This window comes from Strix uralensis, chromosome 1 (assembly GCF_047716275.1).
Source record: "Strix uralensis isolate ZFMK-TIS-50842 chromosome 1, bStrUra1, whole genome shotgun sequence".
NCBI classification, from domain to species: Eukaryota; Metazoa; Chordata; class Aves; order Strigiformes; family Strigidae; genus Strix; species Strix uralensis.
In genome coordinates this window covers 169,192,842-169,219,236 of record NC_133972.1, presented here as the reverse complement: position 1 = coordinate 169,219,236, position 26,395 = coordinate 169,192,842, and the positions used below count along the sequence as shown (strand labels likewise).

At 42.9% G+C, this 26,395-nt stretch overlaps 1 protein-coding gene across 1 annotated transcript in view; it reads left to right on the top strand.

Annotated features, from left to right (window-relative positions):
* Positions 1-26,395, top strand: part of COL22A1 (collagen type XXII alpha 1 chain) — a 219,672-nt gene that overhangs the window by 175,154 nt on the left and 18,123 nt on the right. The window contains exons 41-53 of the mRNA XM_074860265.1: positions 5,336-5,371; positions 6,292-6,345; positions 14,463-14,507; positions 14,956-15,003; positions 16,924-17,037; positions 17,225-17,278; positions 19,432-19,485; positions 20,228-20,281; positions 21,819-21,872; positions 23,151-23,204; positions 24,033-24,086; positions 25,168-25,221; positions 25,820-25,864. Coding sequence (XP_074716366.1) covers positions 5,336-5,371; positions 6,292-6,345; positions 14,463-14,507; positions 14,956-15,003; positions 16,924-17,037; positions 17,225-17,278; positions 19,432-19,485; positions 20,228-20,281; positions 21,819-21,872; positions 23,151-23,204; positions 24,033-24,086; positions 25,168-25,221; positions 25,820-25,864 — 720 coding nt within the window. The remainder of the gene's footprint in view (positions 1-5,335; positions 5,372-6,291; positions 6,346-14,462; positions 14,508-14,955; positions 15,004-16,923; positions 17,038-17,224; positions 17,279-19,431; positions 19,486-20,227; positions 20,282-21,818; positions 21,873-23,150; positions 23,205-24,032; positions 24,087-25,167; positions 25,222-25,819; positions 25,865-26,395) is intronic.

Sequence of the window (26,395 nt, the reverse complement as noted above, 5' to 3'; positions counted from 1 at the left end):
CTATACTCCTTTTAGTGATGTGACAAAATTGTGTGTATAATACTTTCAGCTTCAGAGCTAAGAGCCAGCAACTCTTTTTAACTGGAGTCCTCACCCTGTTTCCTCCTGTGACCTTAACCTGTCTTGGGTTTTGCTCCCTGCATAAAAGTTATATATAGATGAGGATTTTTTTACATTGTCTGCTGAAGTATTGAGTCTATGTCAATGGCCAACTGGAGTGCAGGGAGCTGTGCCAGGGGTGAATGAGGAGCCGACTGAGAGCTTATGGGTCAGGATTAAAGGGAGGGCAGGGACAGGTGACTATAGTGGGGGTCTGGTACAGGCCACTTGACCAGGAACACTGAGTGGATGAGGCCCTCTATAGACAGATAGGAGCAGCCTCATGTTCAAAAGTCCTGGTCTTCATGGGGGACTTCAACCACCCCAATATCAGTTGGAGGGACAACACATCAGGGCATAAGCAATTTAGGAGGTTCCTGGAATGTGTTGATGACAACTTCCTTCTCCAAGTGATAGAGGAGTCAATGAGGAGAGGTGTTGTGCTGGACCTTGTTCTCACCAACAAGGAGGGGCTGGTGGGGAGCGTGAAGCTTAAGGTCAGCCTTGGCTGCAGTGACCATGAAATGGTGGAGTTCAAGATCCTTCAGGCAGTGAGGAGGGCACACAGCAAACTCACTCACTGACCTGGACTTCAGGAGATCAGACTTCGGCCTCTTCAGAGATCTGCTTGGCAGAGTAACATGGGAGAAAGTAATGGAGGGAAGAGGGGCCCAAGAAGGCTGGTTAATATTCAAGGATCACCTCCTCCAAGCTCAGGAGCGATGCATCCAGACAAAGAGGAAGTCAGGCAAAAATGCCAGGAGGCCTGCATGGATGAACAAGGAGCTCCTGGACAAGCTCAAACACATAAAGGAAGCCTACAGAGGGTGGAAGCAAGGACAGGTAGCCTGGGAGGAATATAGAGAAGCTGTCTGAGCAGCCAGAGATCACGTTAGGAAGGCCAAAGTCCTGATAGAATTAAATCTGGGCAGGGATGTCAAGGGCAACAAGAAAAGCTTCTATAGGAATGTCAGTGATAAAGGAAGACTAGGGAAAATATGGGCCCTTCCCAGAAGGAAACAGGAGATCTGGTTACAAAGGACATGGAGAAGGCTGAGGTAGTCAATGGAATTTTTGCCTTAGTCTTCACCAGCAAGTGCTTCAGCCACACCACCCAAGAGGCAGAAGGCAAAGGCAGGGACTGGGAGAATGAACTGCCCAGTGTAGGAGAAGATCATGTTTGAGACCATCTAAGGAACCTGAAGGTGCACAAGTCCATGGGATGTATCCACAGGTCTTCAGGGAGCTGGTGGATGAAGTGGCTAAGCCATCATACTTGAGAAGTTGTGGCAGTCTGGTGAAGTTCCCACTGACTGGAAAAGGGGAAACATAACCCCCATTTTTAAAAAGAGAAAAAAGGAAGACCCAGGGAGCTACAGGCCCATCAGTCTCATCTCTGTGCCTGGCAAGGTCATGGAGCAGATCCTGCTGGAAATAATGCTAGGGCACATGGAAAATAAGGAGTTGATTGGTGACAGGCAATGTGGCTTCACTAAGGGTAAATCATGCCTGACGAATTTGGTGGCCTTCTATGAGGTTACAGGTTGGTGGATAAGGGAAGAGCAACTGACATCATCTACCTGGACTTATGCAAAGCATTTGACACTGTCCTGAATGACGTCCTTGTCTCCACATTGGAGAGACACAGATTTCACAGATAGACCGCTCCATGGATAAGGAATTGGCTGAATGGTTGCACTGAAAGATTTGTGGTCAATGGCTTGATGTCCAAGTGGAGAGCAGTGACGAGTGGTGTTCCTCAGGGGTCAGTATTGAGACCAGTGCTGTTTAACATCTTTTTTGGCAACAAGGACAGTGGGATCAAGTGCACCCTCAGGAACTTTGCAAACGACACCAAGCTGTGTGGTGTGGTCGACACACTGGAGGGAAGGGATGTGCCATCCAGAGGGCCCTTGACAGGCTTGAGAGGTAGGTCTGTGCAAACCTCATGGAGTTCAACAAGGCCAAGTGCAAGGTCCTGCACATGGATCGAGGCAATCCCAAGCACAAGGACAGGCTGAGTGATGAGTGGATTGAGAGCAACCCTGCGGAGAAGGACTTGGGGATATTAGTGAATGCAAAACTGACAATGAGCCAGCAATGTGCACTCACAGCCCAGAAAGCCAACTGTATCCTGGACTGCATCAAGAGAATTGTGACCAGCAGATCGAGGGAGGGGATTCCTCCCTCTACTCCACTCTTGTGAGACCTCACCTGCAGTGCTGTGTCCAGCTCTGGGGCCCCCAATATAAAAAGAACATGGACCTGCTCAAGGTAGTCCAGAGTAAGCCATGAAGATGATCAGGGGTATGCAGCACCTTCCCAATGAGGACAGGCTGACAGAGTTGGGGGTGTTCAGCCTGGAGAAGAGAAGGCTTCAGGGAGACCTTACAGCAGTCTTCCAGTACTTAAAGGGGACCTAGAAGAAAGCCGGAGAGGGACTTTTTACAAGGGCATGTAAAGATAGGACAAGGGGTAGTGTCTTAAAACAGAAAGAGGGTAGATTTAGATTAGATAGAAGACAGAAATTCTTTACTGTGAGGGTGGTGAGACACTGGAACAGGTTGCACGGAGAAGCTGTGGCTGCCCCCTCCCTGGCAGTGTTCAAGGCCGGGTTGGACGGGGCTTTGGGCAACCTGGTCCAGTGGAAGGTGTCCCTGCCCATGGCAGGGGGGTTTAAGTAGATGATCTTTAAGGTCCCTTCCAACCCAAGCCAGTCTATGATTCTATGGGTTACTATTTACATAACACTGAGCCATAAACTGAGTATTAGCAGAGTATGTCCTTCCCAACTGAACCATAAGCAGAAGAGGGGACTGCTTGGAGAAATGGGTGAATTCACATGCTTATGCTGAATTTGCCTAATGGACGCACATGCTGCGTTAGTAGAATAGTTTTGCTCTTGCTCTGACTTGCTCTGTTCGTATTATTGTGGGTTCAGAATTATGTATTTAGCCTTTGCTTGAGCAGAGCATTAAGGCGTCTTGCATGGAGGACTTTATGAGGATTAGTGAATTAATGTGCCTGAAATAGAAACCAAAGGGAGAGGAGTCAGTGTGTGAGCCAATTTATTCAAACACAGCCACAGAGATGTGAGGTCAAGCCTTGTTTTGGGTGTGTTTGGAATGCCAGATTGACTTATCGATGCTGGATATGACTACTTCATTACTTCTCTGACGTTCCTATAGAAATGGGTGCCTTCTAGTGTCTCACTCAGTTGCAACTCAGTTGCACTTTTTTAAGCTTCATCCCCAAACAAATACTGTGTTCAAGCCTGCTGGACTCCCTGGTTTGACCTCATTTAAAGAGCACACTCCTCCTGTGGGATGCTTTTCCTTGTGTTAGAGGTAGCTGAGTACAGTGGTTTTCAGGACCTGGGGGAACTGTCCTATCCCAGCCCAACAGATGCAAGGGTGCTGTGGTTATGTGTCCCCAGGTCCAGGCAGTAGTGAGACTGAGGACATATTGCCAGTGGGCGTATGCATATGCGATGCACACACATATACACGCATGTGGCCACGCAGAGAATAATGCCTTTGCAACACTCATAGAGACCTAAACAGCACTCAGAAACATGAGCAAGAATGTCTCGATCCCGCTCCTCCTCTCTGGCTGATGAGGTTTGAAGGCCACTGTTGGAATATATACATGAAATGTGGATCTTTCCAGCAGCTGATCTTGGACACCTACTCTTCCCTGTACCCAGGACTCTGCACTCTAGTGTCCTCCAGTTGCTGGCACCCAGACTTGAAACCCCCTGGATTCACAGCCTTGCAACCCAGTTGCTGACACCCAGACCTGTCCTACTCATGAGCTCATCTAGCTTGAAGCTCACTAAGTTTCAACCACATGAGCTGAGATTAATGAGCTCACTCATGCTGAAGAGTGTTACAAATAGGATTTAATGACAATATAGTAAATGGGGTTACATCAGGCTGGCAGCCAGTCACCAGTGGCGTTTCCCAGGTCTTGATTTTAGGGCCAGTGGTCTTCACTGTTTTTTATAAATGATCTGGATGCAGGAATCAAATTTACATTAAGTAAGTTTGTCGATGATAACTAAACTAAGAGGAGCTGTGGACTCCCTTGAGGGTAGAGAGCCCTAACAGAGAGGTCTGGATAGACTAGAGAGCCAGGCAATCACCAACTGTATGAAATTCAACAAGAACAAGTGTAGGATTCTCCACCTGCGATGGTGTAATCCTGGTTGCGCATATAAATGGGAGGACAAGAGCTGGAGAGCAGCCCTGCGGAAAGAGATCTGGGGGGTTGGGTTGATGGCAAGTTGAATGTGAGTGAACAGTGAGCCCTGGCAGCCAAAAGGCCAACCATCTCCTGGGGTGCATCAAGCACAGCATAGCCAGCCAATTGAGGAAGGTGATTGTCCCACTCTACACGGCAGTGGTGTGGCCCCACCTTGAGTACTTGTGCAGTTTTGGGTGCCTCAATGTAACAAGGACATCAAACTATTAGAGTGTGTCCAGAGGAGGGTGACCAAGATGATGAAAGGCCTCAAGGGCAAGACTTACGAGGAGCAGCTGAAGTCACTTAGTTTGATCAGCTTGGAGAAGAGAATGTTGAGCAGTCTACAACTTCCTCAAGTGGGGCAGCAGAGGAGAGGTGCTGATCTCTTTCTGGTGACCAGTCATAGGACACATGGAATTGTTATGAAGCAGCATCAGGGTAAGTTCAGATTGGACATTAGGAAAAGGTTCTTCACTGAGAGGGTGGTTGGCCACTGGAGGCTCCCCGGGGAAGTGGTCACAGGACCAAGCCTCTCAGAGTTCAAGGAGGGTCTGTATGATGCTCTTAGTCATATGCTTTATTTTTAGGTTGTCCTGTGAGGAGCAGGACATTAGACTCAAATGATCCTTAGTGGTCCCTTCTAACTTGAGATATTCTATGATTCTATGACTGTGGTGATGAAGTTCAGGGTTCAGACAAGCATCATGTTAGCATACAGCTGACCCCTCTGGTCCCTTTTTCTCTCTCTCTTTCTCACACTTTTTCCTCCATGATCCATGTCAATTTCTTCCTTACTCTGCCTTTGATCCTTCCCCTAAACGTCCTGCTGTAAGCATTGCAGGCTCCAGCGATGTCTTTGTGAGCAGCCTGTCAGACTTGCTCCTTTTCTTCTCCAATTTTTGTTATCTTAGTGCTTCAGGACCCACCCTGATCAGCCAAGATAGGGTGTTAATTTTAAGTGTTTTGACTGCTGCTTCTTTTCTGTTTGCAGGGCCCTGTGGGACCCCCAGGAGACAAAGGGCCATTGGTACAGTATGTCTTTCTAACTACACCCGGATTTTATAGGCATGGATCAGTCACATTAATTGTGTTCCTACCAGTGATTTCATGAAGGCATATATAGTTTATTTTTACCCAAGGATGGTAGGGCCACAGGGTGGCTGGCCCTCCAGCGAGGACTTCTCTTTGTGCATTACCAGCTACTTGTCTGATATATTGAGTTGTGAGAAAGAGTTGATCAAGACTCTTGGCATGGTGACAACTTTTACTTGCTTGTCAATAGTCCTACAAAAGAAATAATGAGTTACTGGTTTAACCCTTCATTCAGAAATGTATTTCAAGGGATATAATTCAAGGCACACTGCTATGCCTTATAGCCAAGGCCTCAAGGGTTTAAAACAAGTGGGTTTTAAGCATTTTTCTTACTTAAATATTAAAGAAAACCCTGCATTTCAGTATTCAACACTTAGTTCCTCAACATGCAGTTTTGCAAGGATGCAGTCCATTGGCCTGAAACAAATAACTGTGTACCATGGTCTCAGTATACACTGGCATGAATTTCCAGCATGACAACCAGTCCTATCCAGTGTACTAGCTTGGTGCTGAGGAGCTGGTCCTTCTTTTCTCCTCTACAGTCCTGTGCTCAGTCATATTTTCTCCTTGTTCATAAACTTGCCTCCTATAAAAAGTCATTTTTACCTTTCCAATCAAGGTATGAGAGACTTGACTTTAGTAATGCAAAGTCCCTTGAGGCACATTGTGATAGTGCAATGTGAGATTAATTATTTTGTTTCTTAAACTCTCTCATAGTTGTTTAACTGCTAGTTGTTTGTTTGTTTGTTTGTTTTTTCTCAATAGCTATTGGGTTGAGGATTTCTTCTCTTCAGCTAAAAAGCACCTCATAAGTACTATTCATGTTATTGGGTTTGTCTGTTCTCTCCCTACCAGGGTCCCCGCGGTATACCTGGTATCCCTGGACCACAGGGGCCTCCTGGCCAGGATGTAAGTAAAATAAAAGTGTAAGTGCTCAAGAAATTTGCCAATGCTCGAATCTCATTTCCCTTAAAATTGTGTTCATACTCAACCGCAGTTATTGAGTGTTACGAGCATGGTCCAAGGGAGATGATTCATAGAAGTGGAACTCTTACAAGTTAGGATGTCATGGGGGAAACAGTCTAAGTTGTCTCAGGGAAAGCAGTTGACTTTATCACTGAAACATTTTAAAATGACACTGGAGAAGGGACTTGATGGCATACACTGGGGAATGATCCCACACTGGAAAAGGATGGTTGTTAAGCTGTCTAGGAACTTCTTAGAAGCTGCTGAGATAAGTAACCTGTAATATTTCTATGAAAACAGGGCCACAGCTGTTAAAAGCTCTTTGTGAGTTCATTTTGCTGCTGCTACTGTGCATGAGAGATGACATTTTAACCTCTTGGTGCGTTGTCCTCACTCCTGTCATCTCAGTGGGTGAGTCATGGAGCTGAGGGATAGAAAGAAATGTGGCAGAGTCCCAGCTGGAAAGCTGACCCCTCTCACTGCCTGGCTTTGTTGCCCTGTTTAATCGGAAAGAGAAGCGGTTTTTTAATTTGCTGGTCAGCCAACTCTGTGATGTGGAAACGAGTCCTGGAGGAAAATCAGCAAGGAGGCTCTGAAGATTTTGAAAGGCTTGATCTTTGGTTTTGTGCCTGCTGAGGGAATGCTGTGGGGAGGGGGCAGTGACCTGTAACTCTCCTTCTCAGCACTGCTTTATGATGCTGTCATGTCTGAAATGGGTACCAGTTTTCACGAAATCCATGGCAGGTGATTTTTCAACCTTAGTGTGGCTTTATTGACCTGCATCAGCTGGCCTAAAGGGTGTACTTTCTTATGGGATGGATCTCCTTTCCTCCTGTAGGGTTTGGAGAAGAAGGTCTGGTTTTCTTCCCACCTACTTTTCACAAGACAAGTGATTATGGCCAGGGTGTTCCTCAACAGCTCATGATAGTAGAAATGGTCCTTTGCTTCCATCACTCTGTGTCCCTGAGCAGCCACAGATTCAGGATTGTTCGTGTCTTGCTGACTGACCCTACATTTCCTCACCTTGCCTCAGATGTTTGAGATTTTTAATCAAGAGGTTTTAAACAGGGGATTCAATAGATGGGCTTATTACGACTTTATTGTGTGAGGAGAGTGCCAGAGCCAGCTTTTCTGAGTCTTTCTGGCTCTACTGAGATCAGCATTGACTGGTCAGCACAGAAAATTACCCAAATAGAACTGTTCATTATGGTACTTCTAAAACACATCCTCTATTACACTAACTGTTTTAATTGCACCCAGATGTCTTTTAGGAGCTCTCTGTATTCAGGTTGATCACCTGTTAAGCAATTCTACCTGTGTTTTAGGAAGTGTAAATGTAACTACTGGGCACATTCCAACATTTCTTGATGTAGCAGCAGGGATACCTGTTTTGTCAAGATCATGCATTTGCAGTTTCTTGATCTCTACTTTCATTTATGACTAGTACAAAGGATTTTTTGTTCTGCTTTTGCACTCTTGTATATCAATGTAGTATTCCTGTATTCTTTGAAGCATGCCCATTTTTGTACTCTGTTGTGTTTAAATAGTATGTCATCAGTTAGGAAAGCTCTGATTTGAATTGCTAATATGAATTTGCCATGCAAGTCCCAAGCCATTCAGTGGCAATAGCCTTAATGACTTGTCTCAATGTCTTGTTTTTTGCTGTGGCCTTTGCAAATCTATTCCATTTTTTTTTCTGAGACTGAATAATCCTTTTAAATCATATTTACACACATTAGGTTATTCTCTGCATTATTTTTTCCAGTTGCAGACCCATCAGATGCTCTTTTAAGTGTCTGCTATAAATTGTTGTATTCCCTGATACTGCAAATCAGATTTACAGTTGTATTTTGGGAGGTGGAAGAGTCAATACTTCTTTTGCAATGACTTTGGCCAGAATTATCCCCTATAGCTGAATAGATTGTTTTTTTCACATGACTACATTCTAGTTTCTTTCTAGTGCCCTAAAATCATGTGCCATATTTTTTGCAATAGCACTGTCCAAGGTCACGTTTTGAAACATCTGTTGGCAACACAATCAAATATCAAGAGTTCTCAGGACAGTGTATCGTTTTACTAAAATTTAGGTTTTGAAAATCCTTGTCTAGGTTTACAGTACAGTTGTGCTGGTTTAGCTTTGTTCCGTTCCTCTTAACAAAAGGCTTGGTGTTTGTTTGTCCTCTAGAGTTCACTATGTCCACAGATCCCTACAGATTCTCTTCTTCTGGGATGAAGCTGGGGCATATTGTCCTGTCCCATATATATTATTTTCTCATCTTTAAATTCACATTTTTTTCTGATTAACTAAAGCTCCAATTCTTAAAGCATGAAAAGTGCTTTCTCTAGGCTTTTTTGTGGTCTTTGTTTTTCCCTATAGTAGGACTAATTTGTTCCATAACAGGACTACTATTGCACCTACTTTCATGCCCTCAATTACTTCAAATATTACTTCCACTTGCTTTTGGGAAAAAAAAAAAATCCAAATCACATTTTAAGCTGGCACTGTTCCTGTATTGAATATTAAAAAAAGTGTAACCTTAAGTACCTTCTTTCAGACAAATTGGCCAGTCTCATATTCTAAGAGTTACAAAACATATTCTGCATATTAAGTGACATTCTGTGTATGCCCATCATCCTGCAGCTGCTCCAGACCAGGTCCCTCCTTCCTGGTGCCCAGGACCCGGGGTCTCTGCCCAGGTGGAGGGATGCAGCTGCTGCTTTCGCCATTGCAGGTTCAACCAGTAATGAAGCTGCGCACGAATCCCAGAGATAGAGACATGGATACACACAGACACAGAGAACACTGGCTGATCACACAGATTGACACAGGCGCTGCCTTCAACAGCACCTACATACAGGACTGACATATAACAAAAGCACAGACAGCCAGGTCCCCTCCTCCTTTTCAGCTGGCAGAAACAGAAGGTCACTAGTGGTGGCATGCGCGCCGCCCCCCCTCTCCCCACCCTGGGTTCACAAACACACACATATTTGCAGATCTCTCAAGCACTGGCACAGCCCCTCTGTCCTGGCACCCCTGCCCAGATCCCAGACCCCCTTACCTGCCCCATGGTCCCCTACTTGCCTGCTGGTCCAGCCTGATGCTCGCTGCCAACATGCAACACTCACACACTTGTCCCTCGTGCGCTCCAGATTCATGGTCCCCATGGGCATACCAGCGTGGACCCCCCGCTCACCTGATACCCCAGCCTGGACCCAAGTTCCCCTGGTTGCCAGCTGGTCCAGCTTGAAGTTTGCTGATGAATACACACCCCCTACACACACACATACCAGGACTGGGGAAGGTACAGACGCTTGCCCCATGCCAACTGGCATCAAGCACAAGGGCTGTGACCTGAGGTCCCACACCAGCCACCGTTGTGAAGCCCCTCGCTCGCCTTGCTAATGCTGGTCCCTCCAGTAGGTAGTTTCGGGAACACACACCATTCCCCAATGGCTGGAGGTTAAATACCACTGCGCTCACTCACTCCAGTAGCTAAAAACAGAGGCTGGGGGAACCTACACCCCCCGTCTGACTCCAGTAGCTGGCACCAGTTTTCACTCACATGCAGATGCAGTTCTCAGCAGAAGCTGGCACTTGGTCCTTGCAGGACACATACACATTATGCAGAGAGATAAAGAAAAGGTTTAATAAGAAGATAGAAAACGATAGGACAAACCATGTCGATCAGGTACAGGACTCAGCCAGACAAGTGCACTGACCAACCCCATTTAAAACATGCCCAGTCCCTTTTATACCTGTTTCTGTTTCCCCCTAGTATGTTCCTCTCTGCTCCCCCTTCCCCTGCACATGCCCTCATGTATCTCCACAGCTGTATCAATTCCTGTACCCCCTCCCAGTTCAGGGTTCCCCCTGGTTTACAGTCTTACCACTTGCAAAGTCCAGGTTGATCTTCCTGGAAGTGCAGCCTGTGGTTTCTTGATAGCCCATCAATTAATGTGAGTGGCAAGGTTTGTTTCTTGTTAGGTCTGTGTCTTGCTATATTTTGTTTCTGATTTCCTCCTTTTCCCTTAGTTTCTAAATTGACCGAGTCCCGGATCAGATAACCTTGCTGAAATAAACCTCACACTCCCACATGCCTTCATCAGTTAGTATGACTGCCCAGGTTTGGTTCCCATCATTACCTCCCTTATTTGTTGGTCAGATTTGTGTCCCTGTATGGTCTTATTTATGGCTTCCTCCTTATTTTCCCTGTTGCATTGAAAAAGATCCTTCACCAGATACCCCTAAAGGAGCAGACACTCTCTGGCCAAATACCCTTAGACTACACATTTTTCAGGAAGCATCCACTCTCCTCTGTCTGCCTGCTGGGAGATAAAATGTTTCTGTTCAACATACTTAGTTCCCTTAGGTTAGAAAACAGTCTGAATGAGACATTCTCTTGTCCTACTATTAACAGTCAGGGCACCCATTTAATAGGCTCTTTCTGTATTTTGATTATGAAAATTTTAATTAACATAAACATTGAATTAATCACTTTTTAATTATGTTAATTATTTATGGTAACTAAGTTCCAGTATTAGTGGGAAGTTAATCTTCCCCTGCATTTATTTTCATAATTATGGAAACTTTGTGGATGCATTACTGCTATCAGATCTGAAAAGCAGAGTTTTCTATTCTGGGGTTGATTTTCCCATATAGTTAGAAGGACAGTTCCAAGTGTTTATTTATTCACACTTCCAAGTGTTTGTGTTTATTTTAGGGTACATACACCCCAAAATAGACTACACTTACTAAACCTCCTATTGGCTTTTTATTCTTGGGACTTATAACCTATTTAAGCTATTGCGTTTAATTTTCAGTCTTAGAACTACACCACCCTAAGCCTGTGTGACTGGTTTCCTTATACACTTTCTCTTATTTTTATGTACATCACTTACCTGAGCATCATTTTTCAACATGTCATCTGCACAGCTTCCATCAATTCCCAGTTAGGGACCATTCCTGTGTGTTAGATTTTGCAGACCGATAGAGTACTCTGGATCCTGTTCATCATACCTCCTCACTGCTGACATCTTTTTATTGCACTAGTATGCTGTATCACTCATTCCACTATTGGCTGCAAACTCCTGAAAGTGTTCAAACTTTATGAGCTTTCCAACATTGGTTGTTATTTGGGTCTGTACATGTTCCTACATCACATTAGCAGCGTTTCTTTTGTGCCATGCAGGTTTTGGGGCAGACTGGTTTTTGTTTTTTTTTTTTAATTTTCTGGCTTTCTCTTTTCTAGTTTTCTCCTTTTAGTCAGCTTGTCTGATGCAGTTATACCCTCCATGCCTTCCTTCTAGCATTTTCATTCTGCTCTGTGAGAGACGTGACATGCTCTGAGCAATGTTTGCAGCTTGGCCCTTGTTATCAGCTTTTTCTACCTCCAGGCCTGTATAGTCCAGGAAACTTTCCTCTGCTTTGGACTCTGCTTCCAGTTGCCTGTTCTCTGACAATGCGATATGATGAAGTGCCATCATCCTACATCTGGTTTGTTCATTTCAGCTCAGACAAGCATTCTTCAAAGGACACTCTTCCTGCAGTCTTGTACTTTTCAACTCGATGTTTCCTGGGGATGCAGCGGTTTTCAAATTTGCCAGCCATGGCACAGAGCTTAATTTCTTATCCTGGCTTATTTGCACCCTGTTAAAAACATCACCAGCTCCACACCATAAAGCATTCAAGAAAATAGTTCCATCCTTTTTTGTCTCAAGGCGATCTGATACCCTGATCACAGCCATGCTTAAATCTTCACCAGGATTTCAGTTTTAGTCACTCCCTCCCTGTGTGTCTTTTCTCATAACTAAGAAGTCTTTTCTTATATTATTCTTCAAATAAATCTTCTTTAAATGCTCTGATTCCACCACTAGTACCATGTCATGTTTCAGATCCCTAAACAAAAGGCTGTCAGCAAGCCTTATGGTAGAAATAGTTTATTTATAGTTTATGTTAAAAGTCAACATGAAAGACATTTCTGAATTGTCTTTTCTGTGTTGCTTTCTGATCCAGGATGATTCTCATGGCTCAAGTCTTTGCTTTGTATCACACTCCTTAAAGTAAGTGCTGTGTGAGTCTTCCTGAACAAAGCAGGTCTGGGAATATAAGATCTGTGTAATCATCATTTAGACAACCCTCTTCCCACTTGCAGAAGTGGTTGAGAACCACAGTAGATAGGATGCCAAAAGCATGACGTGACAGTTTGCATCTGTGAAAGTGAAGGGACTTTGGGAACATCGCACAATCTTCTACAGGCACATTGCTGCTCTGTGGAAGAAGCCAAACTATAAATGTTTATAATGTTTTCTTACATTTACTCAATTCCCCAGAAGGACAGTTGTGGGGAATTATGAGCTAAGAATATCTTTCACACTTTATCTTCTCTTGGTTCTTGCCTGTATATGGTTTAGTTCCTTAGGAAACAAGCTTTCATCCACGGACTTCAGTACTACTGAACTACTTCACTTTAGCTCCACTTCAGTTCATGTTTAATATTCATCTCTTAGAAAGTCAAGGGAACTGAAGGGTTGTTGTTCACCCAGAAGTGTTTAATGTGGCTGTAGAAAAAGAGCAATCAATATATTTTCCCATTTTCTCTCTCCTCTAGCAAGAGGTATGGGATTTAACTTTTAAATGAAATACAAGGATGAAATTCAAGTTTGATCTATAGCTATAATTATGGTGTAGCACGTTATCACGACTTTGCCTGTGTGCACACATTGCACTTAGGTCATTAATCCCCAGGTAGCCAACTAACTCCCCATCTTGTTGTCTGCATAAATAATACAATGAACTGACTGGAGAAAATGGACCGTCCTGAGACAAGGTGATTGACAGAATGATTAGTGCCCTTCCTGGCAAAGCATTTGACCAATTTTTAAAGGAGGTTTCCAGGTGGAAATTTTGGATACTCTCAGACAGTCCCATAGGTAGCCCCTGCTAAGCCTAGACCGATTGAAAGCCAGTACTTCTATCTTCAGTGTGTTGATTAGCATCCTGGGTGGGGAATCTAGCACCATCCCAGAGACCTCTCCAGGTGGGTCCTGCTGCAGAACCAACAAAACTGAACACAGATAAGATGCTTTTAAAAGGTCAGTAGAAAATGTTCCTGCAGATGCAAAAATAGTCACATAGGACAGCCTTTTGTATGTGGTTAAGATAGAAGATATTTTGTATGTTCTTTAAGGTACCCAATATGAATAGAGCAAGCATGTACTTGGGTGATGACACAGGGTGACAGGCCAGCTGGATACAGGAATTTAGGAGAGAATGGTTTGGAGAAATCTCACCCAGTCCAATTTAAAACACCACTGCAAGGATCCTTGCAGTGTGGATTTCTGTCACCATCTGGACAGTGACCAGCTGTCCTGTTCAAAAGATTTAGTTTCCCATGTGAGCATTACTTTATGCAACGACTCAAAAATAATCTTTAGTTTTGTCTTGGTTTGTTTGTTGTTTCTTTGTTGGTTGGTGTTTTTGTTGGTTTTTTTTTTTTTTTCCCCACGAACTAAAGACTTATTAATGACAGACGGGAGATGCCCATTGAGCGGGTATGGGGAGGGAGTGTGTGTTCCTTTTCCAAACCGACTTCCTGGACCTTACATTCTAAGGATGCTGGTCATTTCTATGCCTTCATCTAATGAAAACTGATACCAATACACCCCCACAAACAAAGAAGCAAAGAGGTTCATTCCTGTTACAAGTGCAAGGGACCTGTTTTACAGGCTTGTGCAAAACAAGGTCTTGATTTCATCAAGGTGTCATCCTTCACACTACTGCAGTTCATAGTGTTTCCTGTGACCAGAAGACAAGCTAAAGCAATTTCAGTCTTTGTGTAACTCGAAAGAATTTAACAAGGTTACATGGTAGATAAGGGAGATTTAAGAGGGGTTCAGGGGATGTTGCAGATATTTAGAGGAGTTTACTGTTTGTCACATTCAAGGAGCAGTGGTGCTCAGTGGCAGAAATTAAAATGTGTGCTAGTCCAGAGCAGTGAGGAGAGTGTGGGAGCAACTGTATGATAAGTTCACAATTTTTTCTTTCTCTTGATCTGTAGGGTCTACCTGGAAATCCAGGGGAAAGGGGACCTCCTGGAAAACCAGTATGTAATTTCACTTCTATACTATATCTTCCTTTTAACTCAGTTTCCACCTGTACACCTCACCTCAGAAGTGCATTTCAGTGCACTTCCACTGCTGCTTTTCCCAGCAGAGCAAAGGGAAAGACACTAAGAACCACTAATGGGTTATGATAAAAATATCTGTGATGGCTTTGGAACAGTATGAAAATAAATGGATATCTTGCATATAAATAAAAGCCAAAATTTTAAAGGCACTTTCCTAGTGCCACTATCCAGTACCCTCAGCAAGAACTCATCTGAGATGTGATGAAGTGCATTGATAACATAGGGCAGGAAGTACATGTTTGGCCCAGTGAGTCCTAGGCAGGGTAAGGGCAACCAGTGAGAGTCCATAAGCATGCTCAGGAAAATTTCTTATACCTTGATGCCTTTTAAAATTGCCTGAGATAATGAATTTCTCATTTCACAGGGTTCCTCACCCCTGCTCTCTCCAGAGGACATAAATCTCTTAGTAAAGGTAATTGGCCTTTGGTAATGGTTTATCTGTATGTTGGATTCAGACCTGACTAACACTCTGTGATGGGAAAGTGTCTGAGTTGCAAGTGAAAAAGGTGCCTTTAAACACTCTGTCAAAGCTTGAAACTTGCAGGTCTCCTACTTGCACTGATATTGGGACACTAGAGCACACGCTGGAGATCAAAATCCAATGCCTTTTGACCACCACCAGCAATGAAATGACCTACAAAGATCTTCGTAACATGGTGTATGTTACAAAAGCTCTGAGACTTTTTTCAGCTTTCTGAGGCATGCATTCCCAAGAAGAAATAAGCTTTGACAATTTGTATTAACTAAACCAGAAAATGGAAATCATTTTAGTAAAATGTCTGATTTTTCACATACACCTTCAACAGTGACTGGAGTATTTTTGAAGTCCGTTAGCATAGTGCATCTAAAAGGGTGCAGGTAATTAATCCCAGATGCATCCATGTTTCAGAAGTGATAATCTGTCTGTCTGCTTTTACTTTCCAAGTAGAGATTTGTCTGGGAAATAAGTCAGTATCTGATAGGTGTTGACTGCAAAATCTTTACAGATTTACATAGGCTGAGTTGGGAGATTTTTAAGCAGTCTTGGGGCATGGCAAGAAATCCTTTCTTATTGATTAAAAGAAACTAAAAAATTACCTTTTTTTACCAGCTCCATTAACAAAATGACCCTTTTAAGAATGTTACTGTGAAATTACTTCATTGAAGAGCTGTCTTTCTTAATGGAGCCAAGTATTTTTCTGGAGATTTCACTGTATGGTATTGTTTGGGATTTCTGATCACGGCAATAGCAGGAGACTGATTCTTGGCTACAGGATGTAATTTTGATGTTCCTTTGTTTTCTTCCTTTGATTATGTTATGGTTAAACACACTTACATGCCTTGAGTATTGTTTCTGCTTGATATTGGTTTTACTCCACACAGTGCAGATCTATATAAAGCTGCACCTTGAAATCCCAGATGAAATTAAGGGCTCTGTTGTTCTGCATGTTTCTCAAGCACTTATATTGTAAGTAGATAAATATGCATGTAGGGACTGAAACTTAAAATGACAGTTTATGCCACAATTTTGCAACAAATCACTGACAAAGTTGGGTGTTGGAGCAAGGTCTCCTAGCTCTCGGCCTGAAGATGTGTCTGTTGTGCTACACTGTCTCTTATAGGCAGGATTCACTCCCCTTTTGCTGAAGGAGTCTGCCTTTGAAATGGAAATGGCATACCCATGGTATTTAATTTCCTGAGGATAGCAGGAATGTAAAGACTACTGAGATGATGCTTCAAAGAGTTTTGGAAGGAGAGAGGTAGTAATTCTCCATGACAGAATTTGGCCAGGACATTGTGACATTCACTTGGTCTTCATGAACTCCATTGGATGAGTTCTCCTTGGCCACACTAGCTGCTGAATAGAGAGTTTCTCTTGCAGAACACCCTTTCTGACATTGTGCTGCACCTGGGTTTTCCTAGCAGTCTTCCCTCTGAGCAGTAACCCAGCTCTTTCAAACTGGTGTAGACACAGTTTTCTAGTAGTCTTGTAGTTTCAAAACAAGGTTGTTCTTGGTAGTCTTGCTTTATGGCTCTCTGACCTCCCCGTTAGGAAGAGTTTTTCCTTGGTTTCTTGATCCTGGATGATCAGTTAGGACCTGTCCAACTAGAACTGATAAGAAACTCCCCATAGGAGCATGTGTGAGCTCAGCTGCTGACCCTTGTTCTGCTCCATACTGCCCTCATTTCAGTTCTGTAAGGCAAAGTAACCCAGATCCTACCCAGTGTGGTCAAACTGCAAAGGCTTAGGGATTATACTAGCACCACACTTCCACATTCATAATGGATGTCTATAGGGTCTGATAAGTGCCTTCAGTCTATCGTTAATTTATTTCTCCATGTTGTCTCCTAGGATGTGTGCAGTGAATGCCCTCCTGGCCCACCAGGACTGCCAGGCATCCCAGGTTTCAAAGGTGATAAAGGTCTCCGAGGACCACCAGGTAGAGATGGCCAGGATGGGAAAATGGTAAGAGAGATGGGGAAGTGACCATGCCTTGGATGTTATGTAACCTTGGTTTTCTTATCATATTTTTAGGTAGTTGATTTTTTAAGTTTTTTTTTTTTTTTTGTCAGCAACCTACTGAATCTTTTCTAGATGTCTGTGGAGTCAATGGACTAAACTAGTGTTTACCTCTACCTCTTCTGCATTGCAGGGGAATGCTGGTCCCAGAGGTCCTGCAGGCCCACCTGGGCTGGATGGCCCAAAGGTTCGTTGGTTTTCTTCAGATGTCTAATGAAAACATATTTGTGACTAGTTAGTACACTGGCTGAAGCAGGATCATGATGACATCCATCTCTGTGTGTTGCGTGGGCCCTGTCCTGGCAATTCACTGGAGTGCCACATGCACTCAGAACTGCACAGCTGCCCACACGGACACTGTTTCACTTCAGCAGTGTCTCCTACCATGCCTTTGTTCATACACAGACACAAACACACACACAAGCAAAGGGCCTGATTCTTGATGATGAATTTCATTACACTGGTATTTTGATGACAGGTAAGGACTTAAGAGCAAGTTTCATTCCAAATCAGATGAGGAAGACATTAAAGCCTCAGCAGTAGCCACCTTGCCTGTTCCTCTCCTTTGAACTCTGGATGCTTGAATCGCTTAAATTAAGGGTGGTGCAATAGGCTGCTGGCTCCATATACACTATCTGCCATGGTGGTTTTATCCACAGACTCTGAATGTTTCCTGAAACACGCTATAGGAAGAACTTGTTTCAGCTATATGCTTTCTGCCTAATGATCTAGGGACACAGGCCCACATAAAACTTCAAATGTCTGAAAGATTCCAATATTTGAAGCATTTCCTATGAAGAGAGGTCTGTCATCAGTCTTCTCACAGTGCCAGTGCCTGGTCACAATCAAAACCTTTACAACTGCCTAATGTGAAATAAATTGAAACAAATCAATGGAGGGAGAGATAAGGCGATTTCATGATGTACCACAGTTTCTTCCAGACTTCCCTGCATTACTGACTTACTGTCTAAACCAGCTTCTGCTATTTTTTAACATCTTTGTATTTGCACTTATTAGAGTATGGGACAAGCTAATAGAGATTCATGAATTAATTTTATATCTTGCAATTAAAAGTGTGGTGGGGAGAGTGGTAGAGTCTCAAAAGTAAATATAGGGTTGATCAAAATCAAAGTATGTTCCAGGATAAAATTTGCAAAAGAATTAGTAACCCATAAAGACAATAACTGGCAGAAATGCCAAGCAGTCTGAGACATAACACGTCTGCTGCTTTCTTATATGCTATGAGAAAACAGAGATTTGGGCAGCAAGAATGAATGTTTAGGTGAAGTAACAGGAGCAATTTTAAACTGTGCATATGCATAAAATAAAATCATGCAATCGATAAATAGTCTAAGTTGTATTCAATAAAAAGGCGGTTTCACAAATGTTAAAAGAAAATACTGTAAGACCCCTAAGAAGGTGCAGACACAAAGACAGTCTTTGGGTCTTCCACTGCAAGGATCCTCCTAATTTATTTAGAAAGGAGTCACAAAGAGATCTGCACTTTTGAAGAGGTAGTATATTGTCCTTACCAACACCATCCAAACTAGTATTAGGTCCCATTCTGAAACAGAGCAGTAGAACTGTGGGTCTTTGGTCATGAGCAGCTTCATGCCTTCTGGCAATATGAATTAGGCCTCTTTTCATTAATAAATGGCAGCCCTTTCTCCCCCACTTGTCTCCTAGATCTCATGTAGTAAATCAAGGTATTATTTCCATAGACAGCAACTCATTAGTGTTGTGTGCATTGTTCATAATTTGTTCGCCATCATCTCAGTATTTTTCACTGTGTGAAACTTGCCTTGCTTTAAGCATCGGTAATACAGACATCTACACTTGAGTTAGATGCTTCTGTTCTGTTGTCACTAGGAGAGAAAGAGAGAGAGAGAAAGGTGGGGGAGCACTTTCTGGGTATGAATTTTCTGACTGCACCTTAGAAATGCCATTTTTACTGCTGCTGTCCCTGAAGGGAGAGATTACTAGCTCATACTGTGGATGCCTTTTCTGGGCCAGATGATTCCTTACCAAGATTTGATTTAGTGAAGTTCCTAACGACCTGTCTACTTTCTAAGGATGTGTAAGTCCTTTTCATGTCCATGAGACTACAACATTAAAAAAAAGGCTATGCTGGGTCTGCTCAAAGGCTGTTCTTCACATATATTCCTGGCTCCAACATTGTTAGTGAATGTCTAGGGAAGAATTTAAGAGGAGGGCAAACAGGACTCAGTCCTAATTTATGAGTTTTATGCTCAAATGTCCAAGTGCTTTGTGAAATAGCTCAAAAAGCTGATCCAATATAGAATCTAAGTGACTTTCAATGGCTTTTTTTTTCATTATCAGGGTGCTAAAGGAGACCGTGGTATGACTGGGGATGCAGGAGAAAAAGGTGAACAGGTAAAAATAGAGTGTGCTTTCCAACAGTGCTGTCACTGTGATTGTTCCTTCGTCAATAACTCCTATAATGTCTGTAGAGGAATACCCTTCTCAGAGGCAGAGGAGGAAAATGGGAGCTCTTCATCGCTGATAAACCTTGAATGGGCTATCCTGAAGAGTGGAACCGTAGCAGTCCTCCGCAGGCTACCATCCCTATCTCCAATATCTTCCTCTATTATCTGTTTCCTCACCTCTAGATAAGATGCATTCAGTTCTCTACATTACCTAACCTTTAGTCATTTCCCCAGATAATGCCTAGATGAGATCCAGGAGGTCAGGTGTCTTTGGGTCAAAAAAAACAGTGTTTCTATTTGTCCTAGAAGATGAATGTAAGGATGTCCTCTTTTAAGAGAGACTGAGATACCTCAGGAAAGAGGGAAATGGTCTAAATTAGAGCAAACTTTCATAGTTAATTTTGCCAAGGGCTGAGTCAATAGTTTAAGGTGCAAATCAGCACCTCTTCAATGAGATTTGTAGGATATTTTAAAAAGGTTTGGTTCCCAGCCTGATCTCCTGCCTTGTACAATTCCACAATATCTGTTCTCATCTTCTGTTAGCATAAACTGAAGTACACATTAGAAAAAGTACACCTTAAATTTGTCTCATTTTGATGTTGCCTCACAATGTTCAATCACCAGTTTATAGTTTATGCAACTACAGATGTGAATAATGTGTAAATAAAGTCTCTCTTTTTGTTCTGCAGGGTCACCCTGGAATGCCTGGCTTCTCAGGGGCTCCTGGAAATCCTGGTCCACCTGTAAGTTCCTCTGTTGCAAAGATGGTCCTGTATTTTCTTTACTAATAAGGTTGTTGCAAGATCCATGTAGAAGGTTGTTGCAAGCTCCATCCCATCTGTCTGTGCATTGCATTTGCATTTTCCAGTGGGTTCCTAATGGTCCCCTGAGTGTCATAGAGTTCCCCACTCATGATAATTGCTATTTAATACATTGGCCACTTTTCACTGATTGCTTCAACTCACTCTGTAAATTGATGCTAAGCTTCAGTCACTCGCTTTATACAAGATAATGATGATGATAACTCTTCCACAGAGACTACTTAGTGGTTTGTTTATAGGTGTTTTCTTATATGTGGAATATGTTCTCAGTCTAGAACCAGCAGATCTAAGAGTATTTTAGTTCTCAATTTTACACAGTGGTATGAGACTGGATTTTCTCCAGTTTTTATATCCTGTGGGTTACTTTTGAATTAAAGGGCCTTTTACATGTGTCCCTCTCCATCACAGTCCTTCTCATTCCTAGCTCTACTCTCTCTGCAAATACAATTATGCTTCTTTGTATTTAAAAAGGGGTGACAGTGCAGAAGCAGGGCTGAAATAACTTGGCTGTCCTGCTTGTGATATCACCACTTACATCCTCCAAGAGCTGGGACTTTTCCTGATTGAAGGAGTTTTCTTTCCAAACCACCTTTCTTTGCCCACAGTCATCACTACTCATATTGCTGCTTACAGTGCAGTTTGGCTCTGCCATGCTGGGGGTGTGCAGCCTTCGTCTGTTCTGGGGATCAGCACAGTCTCTTCAAAGCTGAATTTACATTGCACTGACTAAATGACAGGAGGTACCAGAAACAAGGATTAGCTTAAAATTCTGTTGTCAGATGGTAGCAGTGCCTAAAGGATGCTGAATGCTTTACCACTGGGACAACACAGGGACCTGCTTTGTGGGTCATTTGTGCTCCCATGAGCATTATTTTAGGAGAAGCTAAAGACACATTTACTGTATCTGTGTTAACCTCATACTGCCACAACCATAAGGTTATTTCAGTTGGATTAAAATTCTTAAAATTGTTCTATGAGACCCTCTGAATAGACACAGTCAAAGGAAATGTGCAAAGTAAAACTGAGTCTGTCAAAGCAGAGCAAAGTGTGATGTTCCCCTAGATATTTTTTTTCTTAAACTTTTACTGACTTTTCCCTCTCTCTGCATTGACTCGTGGCTCCAGGATTTTGCCTGCCACAGAGTGTTCTTCAGACTGCTCCCGTAATTTCTGTCCTTCAGAGTTATTTTTGTCACAAGATTGGCTTTTTCCTATTTGTCCCCTATTTTCAGAAGGAAGGGCCAGGACCAAGCTCAAATATCTGAATATTTCTGGCTTTGGAGGTTGATTGAATGCAGAGGTTGGCACTGCTTTTCTGTGATGAATGAAGAAATAATGGAATGAATGCTGAACTGAGTGACTGAAGAAAACTTCAGTGTTGCCAACTGTGGTAGAGAGTGTGTTGACAAATGTACAAAATGCATTAATCACTCACGTTGTTTCTGCTTTATTTTGTTTAGGGGCCAGATGGGGCACCGGGACCAATAGGACCAGCAGGAAACCCAGGAGACATAGTAAGCTCTAAACTGTGTTCCACCACTAGCTTTACTTATATTTAGCTCTGTGAAGTAAAGCTGAGCTGGAACCCATGTAATGTCCTTTGAAAGATCCCCAAAATATTCAGCCTGAATCAACTCTGCCACTGCAAGTAGGACCTCCACAAATAACCACAGATTACTCTGGTTTTGCAGTTTTGTTTATGGAATGAAGTTCCAAATTAGCCAGAGCATAATCCACGCCATGGGACCTCTAAGGAGGATTTCGTTCCTCTTGTCTGTCTGTCCTCTTAGCCTCTAGAACAGGATGGCTAAATCTGTTAGCATGCTTCATGACCCAGGCTAACACCTGAACTGTGCATATGGATTGTCAAAATGAAACCAGCAATGTGTTGAAGGATGTCACAGCATGGACTGCTCAGATGCCAGGGCCTGAGACCATTCCCTGGCACCACTGAAAATTAGTGCAGATGTAACCTTCGAGAAGGACTTTGCTACTGCTGTTTCATTTGATGGGTGTTCAGATGATACTTTATGGTAATGCATCAGAAAACCCTGGGTGAGACAGGTAATCTGATTGATGCTAACTTTAAGTTGAAAAGGAAAAAATGAACCTTCCCTGAGTAATGCATGCTGTTGAGCTGGAACAGTTTGAGAATGTGCAATTCTGTGATTAATTTCTAGAGCAGAGTTTCCTAATGAGCAAGGTGCCTTTTGCAAATCCGTTTCAACCTGAACTTCATCATAAGTGAACACTGATGGTCCTTCTGATGGCTGTTTTGAAATCAGTGAGCACTCTTAGCAGAGAGGCTAGAGACTATATGGGCAGGCTAGTGGAACTTCCCTTTCAAATGGATGAGCAAGGTTGAGACACTGTGAAAGACCTGGGATGTTATTGTCCAGTCCTATAGAGTAGGGGGATTTCTTGGGACTGTCAGCAAAGACCTTCTTATAACTACTAAATATAGATCTTCTACTTCCTGGCTGGATACCTCATGCAGGAAGTTAAGGACTAAATATTAAATATAATCAAACTTCAGAAAAAGATTACCAGTGATTTCAGTGGTTTCTCCATCTGTAGCCACTTATAACTAACACTGGATGTTTTATTCGAAAAGAAAGCCCTTCAGTTTAAACTAGAAGGAATTCGAGGAAACCTTGTATACTATGTAACATGGGCTACAAGACCAGCTTCTCACAGTTGTCCTTTGTCAAACTCTACATTTGATAAGACTTCATCTGATAGAAGCATCTGAGGAGCTTGTCTGACCTGCAGTGTTTCTGCTTTCTTTCCAGGGTAAAGATGGCCCTCCAGGTCCACAGGGCCCACCAGGGTTGCCTGGACTTCCAGTGAGTGCAATTCAGCTCCTTCTAATTCAATACATTAAAATGTGTTTATGAACATAAACACATAGGTGTGTAAAACAAAGAGGTGACATTTTTGAGGTGCTTTAAAAGCTATGCACGATCTGTAATGGTATCTGTCATCTTGATGCTATGTCCTTGCTCCAGGACAGTGTGCATACTGTATTTGATCACTTTAAAGCTAAATGTTAATTACCAGTATGAATTGGGTCTGTTCCTCATCTGCCTCCTCATTGGAAGAAATACTTTAATGCAGAGCACAAAAATCAGCTAATAGCTCCAGTGTATGGGCACAAAAATTCATAGACTGGAATACGGTCTTTATCTGAATCCACAGTCGAAATAATTCTTTTGCACTGACTCAAGTTCAAGTGCATCTTGGGCATAGACTCTTCTCTTCTAGAAAATGTATTAGTACATTTTGGGTTTTTCTAATCTGTCTTAGGGATAGGGTCAGAGCTATTTCTAGTGTAAAGTAGCCTAGCTGAATGAAGATAATGGTATTATAATGATTTATAAGAGCTGTTTTTAGAATCCTGATTTACGATTGTTGGAGTGCTCGCCTTGCTGAAAAGGAGGAAACCCCTTAGACTTGCCATATTAGAAAGGGAAATGGTTTATGCTGTTGTAGTGGTGTGGCAAGGAGAGGTTTATGGTTGAGCTATAGAAATAGGGTAGTATTTGGAGGGTTAGGCAAACTTAAATATGCCATGGTGAAGCAGAGTTGTGACTGTGAAACTCACACTGACAAAAACCACACCAGTCTTCCCTATTGACTTCTTCCTTATACCCTGTTTTGCATTTCATTTACAGGGCATTGCTGGGAATGATGGCAAGGATGGCAAGCCAGGATCTCTTGGGGAACCGGTAATGTAATTTAAAAGTGGTTTGCTAAGGCAATCAGAGCCTACATCCAGTTATTATTTTTGGAGCTGCCTATCTGTGGACTCCTTAGGGGGGGCAGGGAGCCTGTTTTCACATCTTTTTTTAACACCAGAAGGACTATATTGTCTTGAGCAATTTATAAGAGTCACACACTAGCAATCTTGAAAAGAAACTGGGTTCTTTTATCTTTACAGCTACCATAAATACACTAAAACTTAGCGATTCCACTTTTACAACTACTGTAAATAGTGCAGAGAAAGAACGTTGTCTTGTAACATTAAACCTAGTGATCCATTTTTTAGGTAGAATATTATGGGGCATTAAAAGTTTAGAGGAGGCGTCTTTAAAGAAGCCTTTTCTAGATTGCTCTATGATAGTTCTGTTGTCCAGGATTTGAAGTTTTATATTTTATTTTCTCTACTTTGTCTATACTTGCATTTGCTGAGGGGAAAAATCTGAGCTGTGAAGTTGTCAGCCAAAAGGAAATGTTAATAAACTGGACAGTGAATGTTATTCCTTGCAGCTGTGTTTTTTATATAAAGAATGTGCTTTCAGTATCTGGCATTGCCGTCCTCTTTCTGGGACTTGTCAAATGGGACTTAGTGGTTCTGGGAAGAGCCAAGTTCCCAGTCATTAGGACAACTGGTATGTGGAGCAGCACTTGTTACCACAGCTGCAGACAGTTGTGTGCTTGCATCAAAACACCTGGTTTCTATGTGCAGATACTCATTTTGTATGTTCTGAGTAGGTATTGGTGCAGTTCTGTGCATTACCACTCCATACCCCTCTGACATTAAAACACTGTAAAGGTGCACCAGTCTGGAGGTGTAAGCTGCCTTTGAACCTCAAAGGCTGCATTCATGACAGTGCAGGTGGGGGTACGTATGGGAACGTCTGTCACTACTGTCCTCCTTGCATGCTTAGACTCCATCGTTGCTGGAGAAACCCTGGGCAATCAGAGTTCTCAGTGCTGTTACATCTAAGGGAGAAGAGTGGGAAGTTTTCAACAGCAGAGGGATTGACCTGAGACTCTCACTAACATGAACATGATTGTTTCCCATAGGGAAAGCCTGGAGAACCAGGACTCCCAGGCCAGGAAGGTGCCAGAGGCTTACCGGTAGGTGCTGCTCTGAAGGGTTCAATCCAGTCACTCATCTGTACTGTAGTTGGGAAGCTTTTGTTCAGCAGATGAGGCCCTTTGCTGATGCAAACATATAACTAAAGAGCTAGCCTGACTGAGGATTGTCATGGCATTGTGACTAAATAAATAAATAATCAACAAAATTCAAACACAGGCATTTCCAAATGCTTCATGCCTGGAGAAGAGTAGGTCCCTTACTTAGAAGTTAAAGCACATAACCTCATGACACCCCTTCTACCAGAAGGCATAATCACAGCTGTAGACCTTGTGTTCTGTTACATGTCCTCTGAAAGGATGGGAACAGTGAAATTTAGGATTAAATAATCTATTGGGTGGTCACACCAGGAACACACACACTACAATCTTGGTCTTGCAGCCTAAGGAGCTATGGAAAGCTCTTCCTGTGATGTGGCCCTTCCTAATCACTCCCAGGGACATAGCAGCTCCATGCTGAGCAGTCCCCAGTAATCTTAGGCAAAATTGTGAAGGTTATTAAATAAACATTCAAGCTGGAGTTTCCTTAGCTTTTCATGCTTTGGGGTAATGGATAATTATTTATTTCATTCTTTTGTAGGGTTTCAAAGGACAAAGCGGAGACACGGGTCCCCCAGGTCCTCGAGTAAGTAATGTGTACTTCATGCATGACCCTTTGGGGAAAGATTGTGTGAATCGAAGTTGACCTTTCTGAGGCAATAGGTAAAAATGATGACAGATCTGTTTTTAACATGGCTGTTTTCAACTACAATTCCATGGGCCACAGCCATACCATAAAATCACAGCAGCTGTCTTGGTTGCCTCTGCTGAAGTTCTGATTCCAGGTAAGTGAGGCAGCTGGTAGAGCTGAGTCCTCTGATACTCCCTTTGAGATAGCCCTTTGTGAGGAAGAGCTTGTGGGGGAAGTAAAGGTTGGAGGCCGTCTAGGGTGCAGTGATCATGAGATGATTGAGTTGTCGATCCTTGGAGAAACAAAGAGAGGGGTTAGTAAAACTGCCACCTTAGACTTCTGGAGGGCTAACTTTGACCTCTTCAAAAGACTGATTAACAAAATCCCTTGGGAGGCTGCCTTGAAGGATATGGGAGACCAGGAAGGCTGGACATACTTCAAGAGAGAAGTCTTAAAGGCACAGGAGCAGGCTGTTCCCAGGTGCCG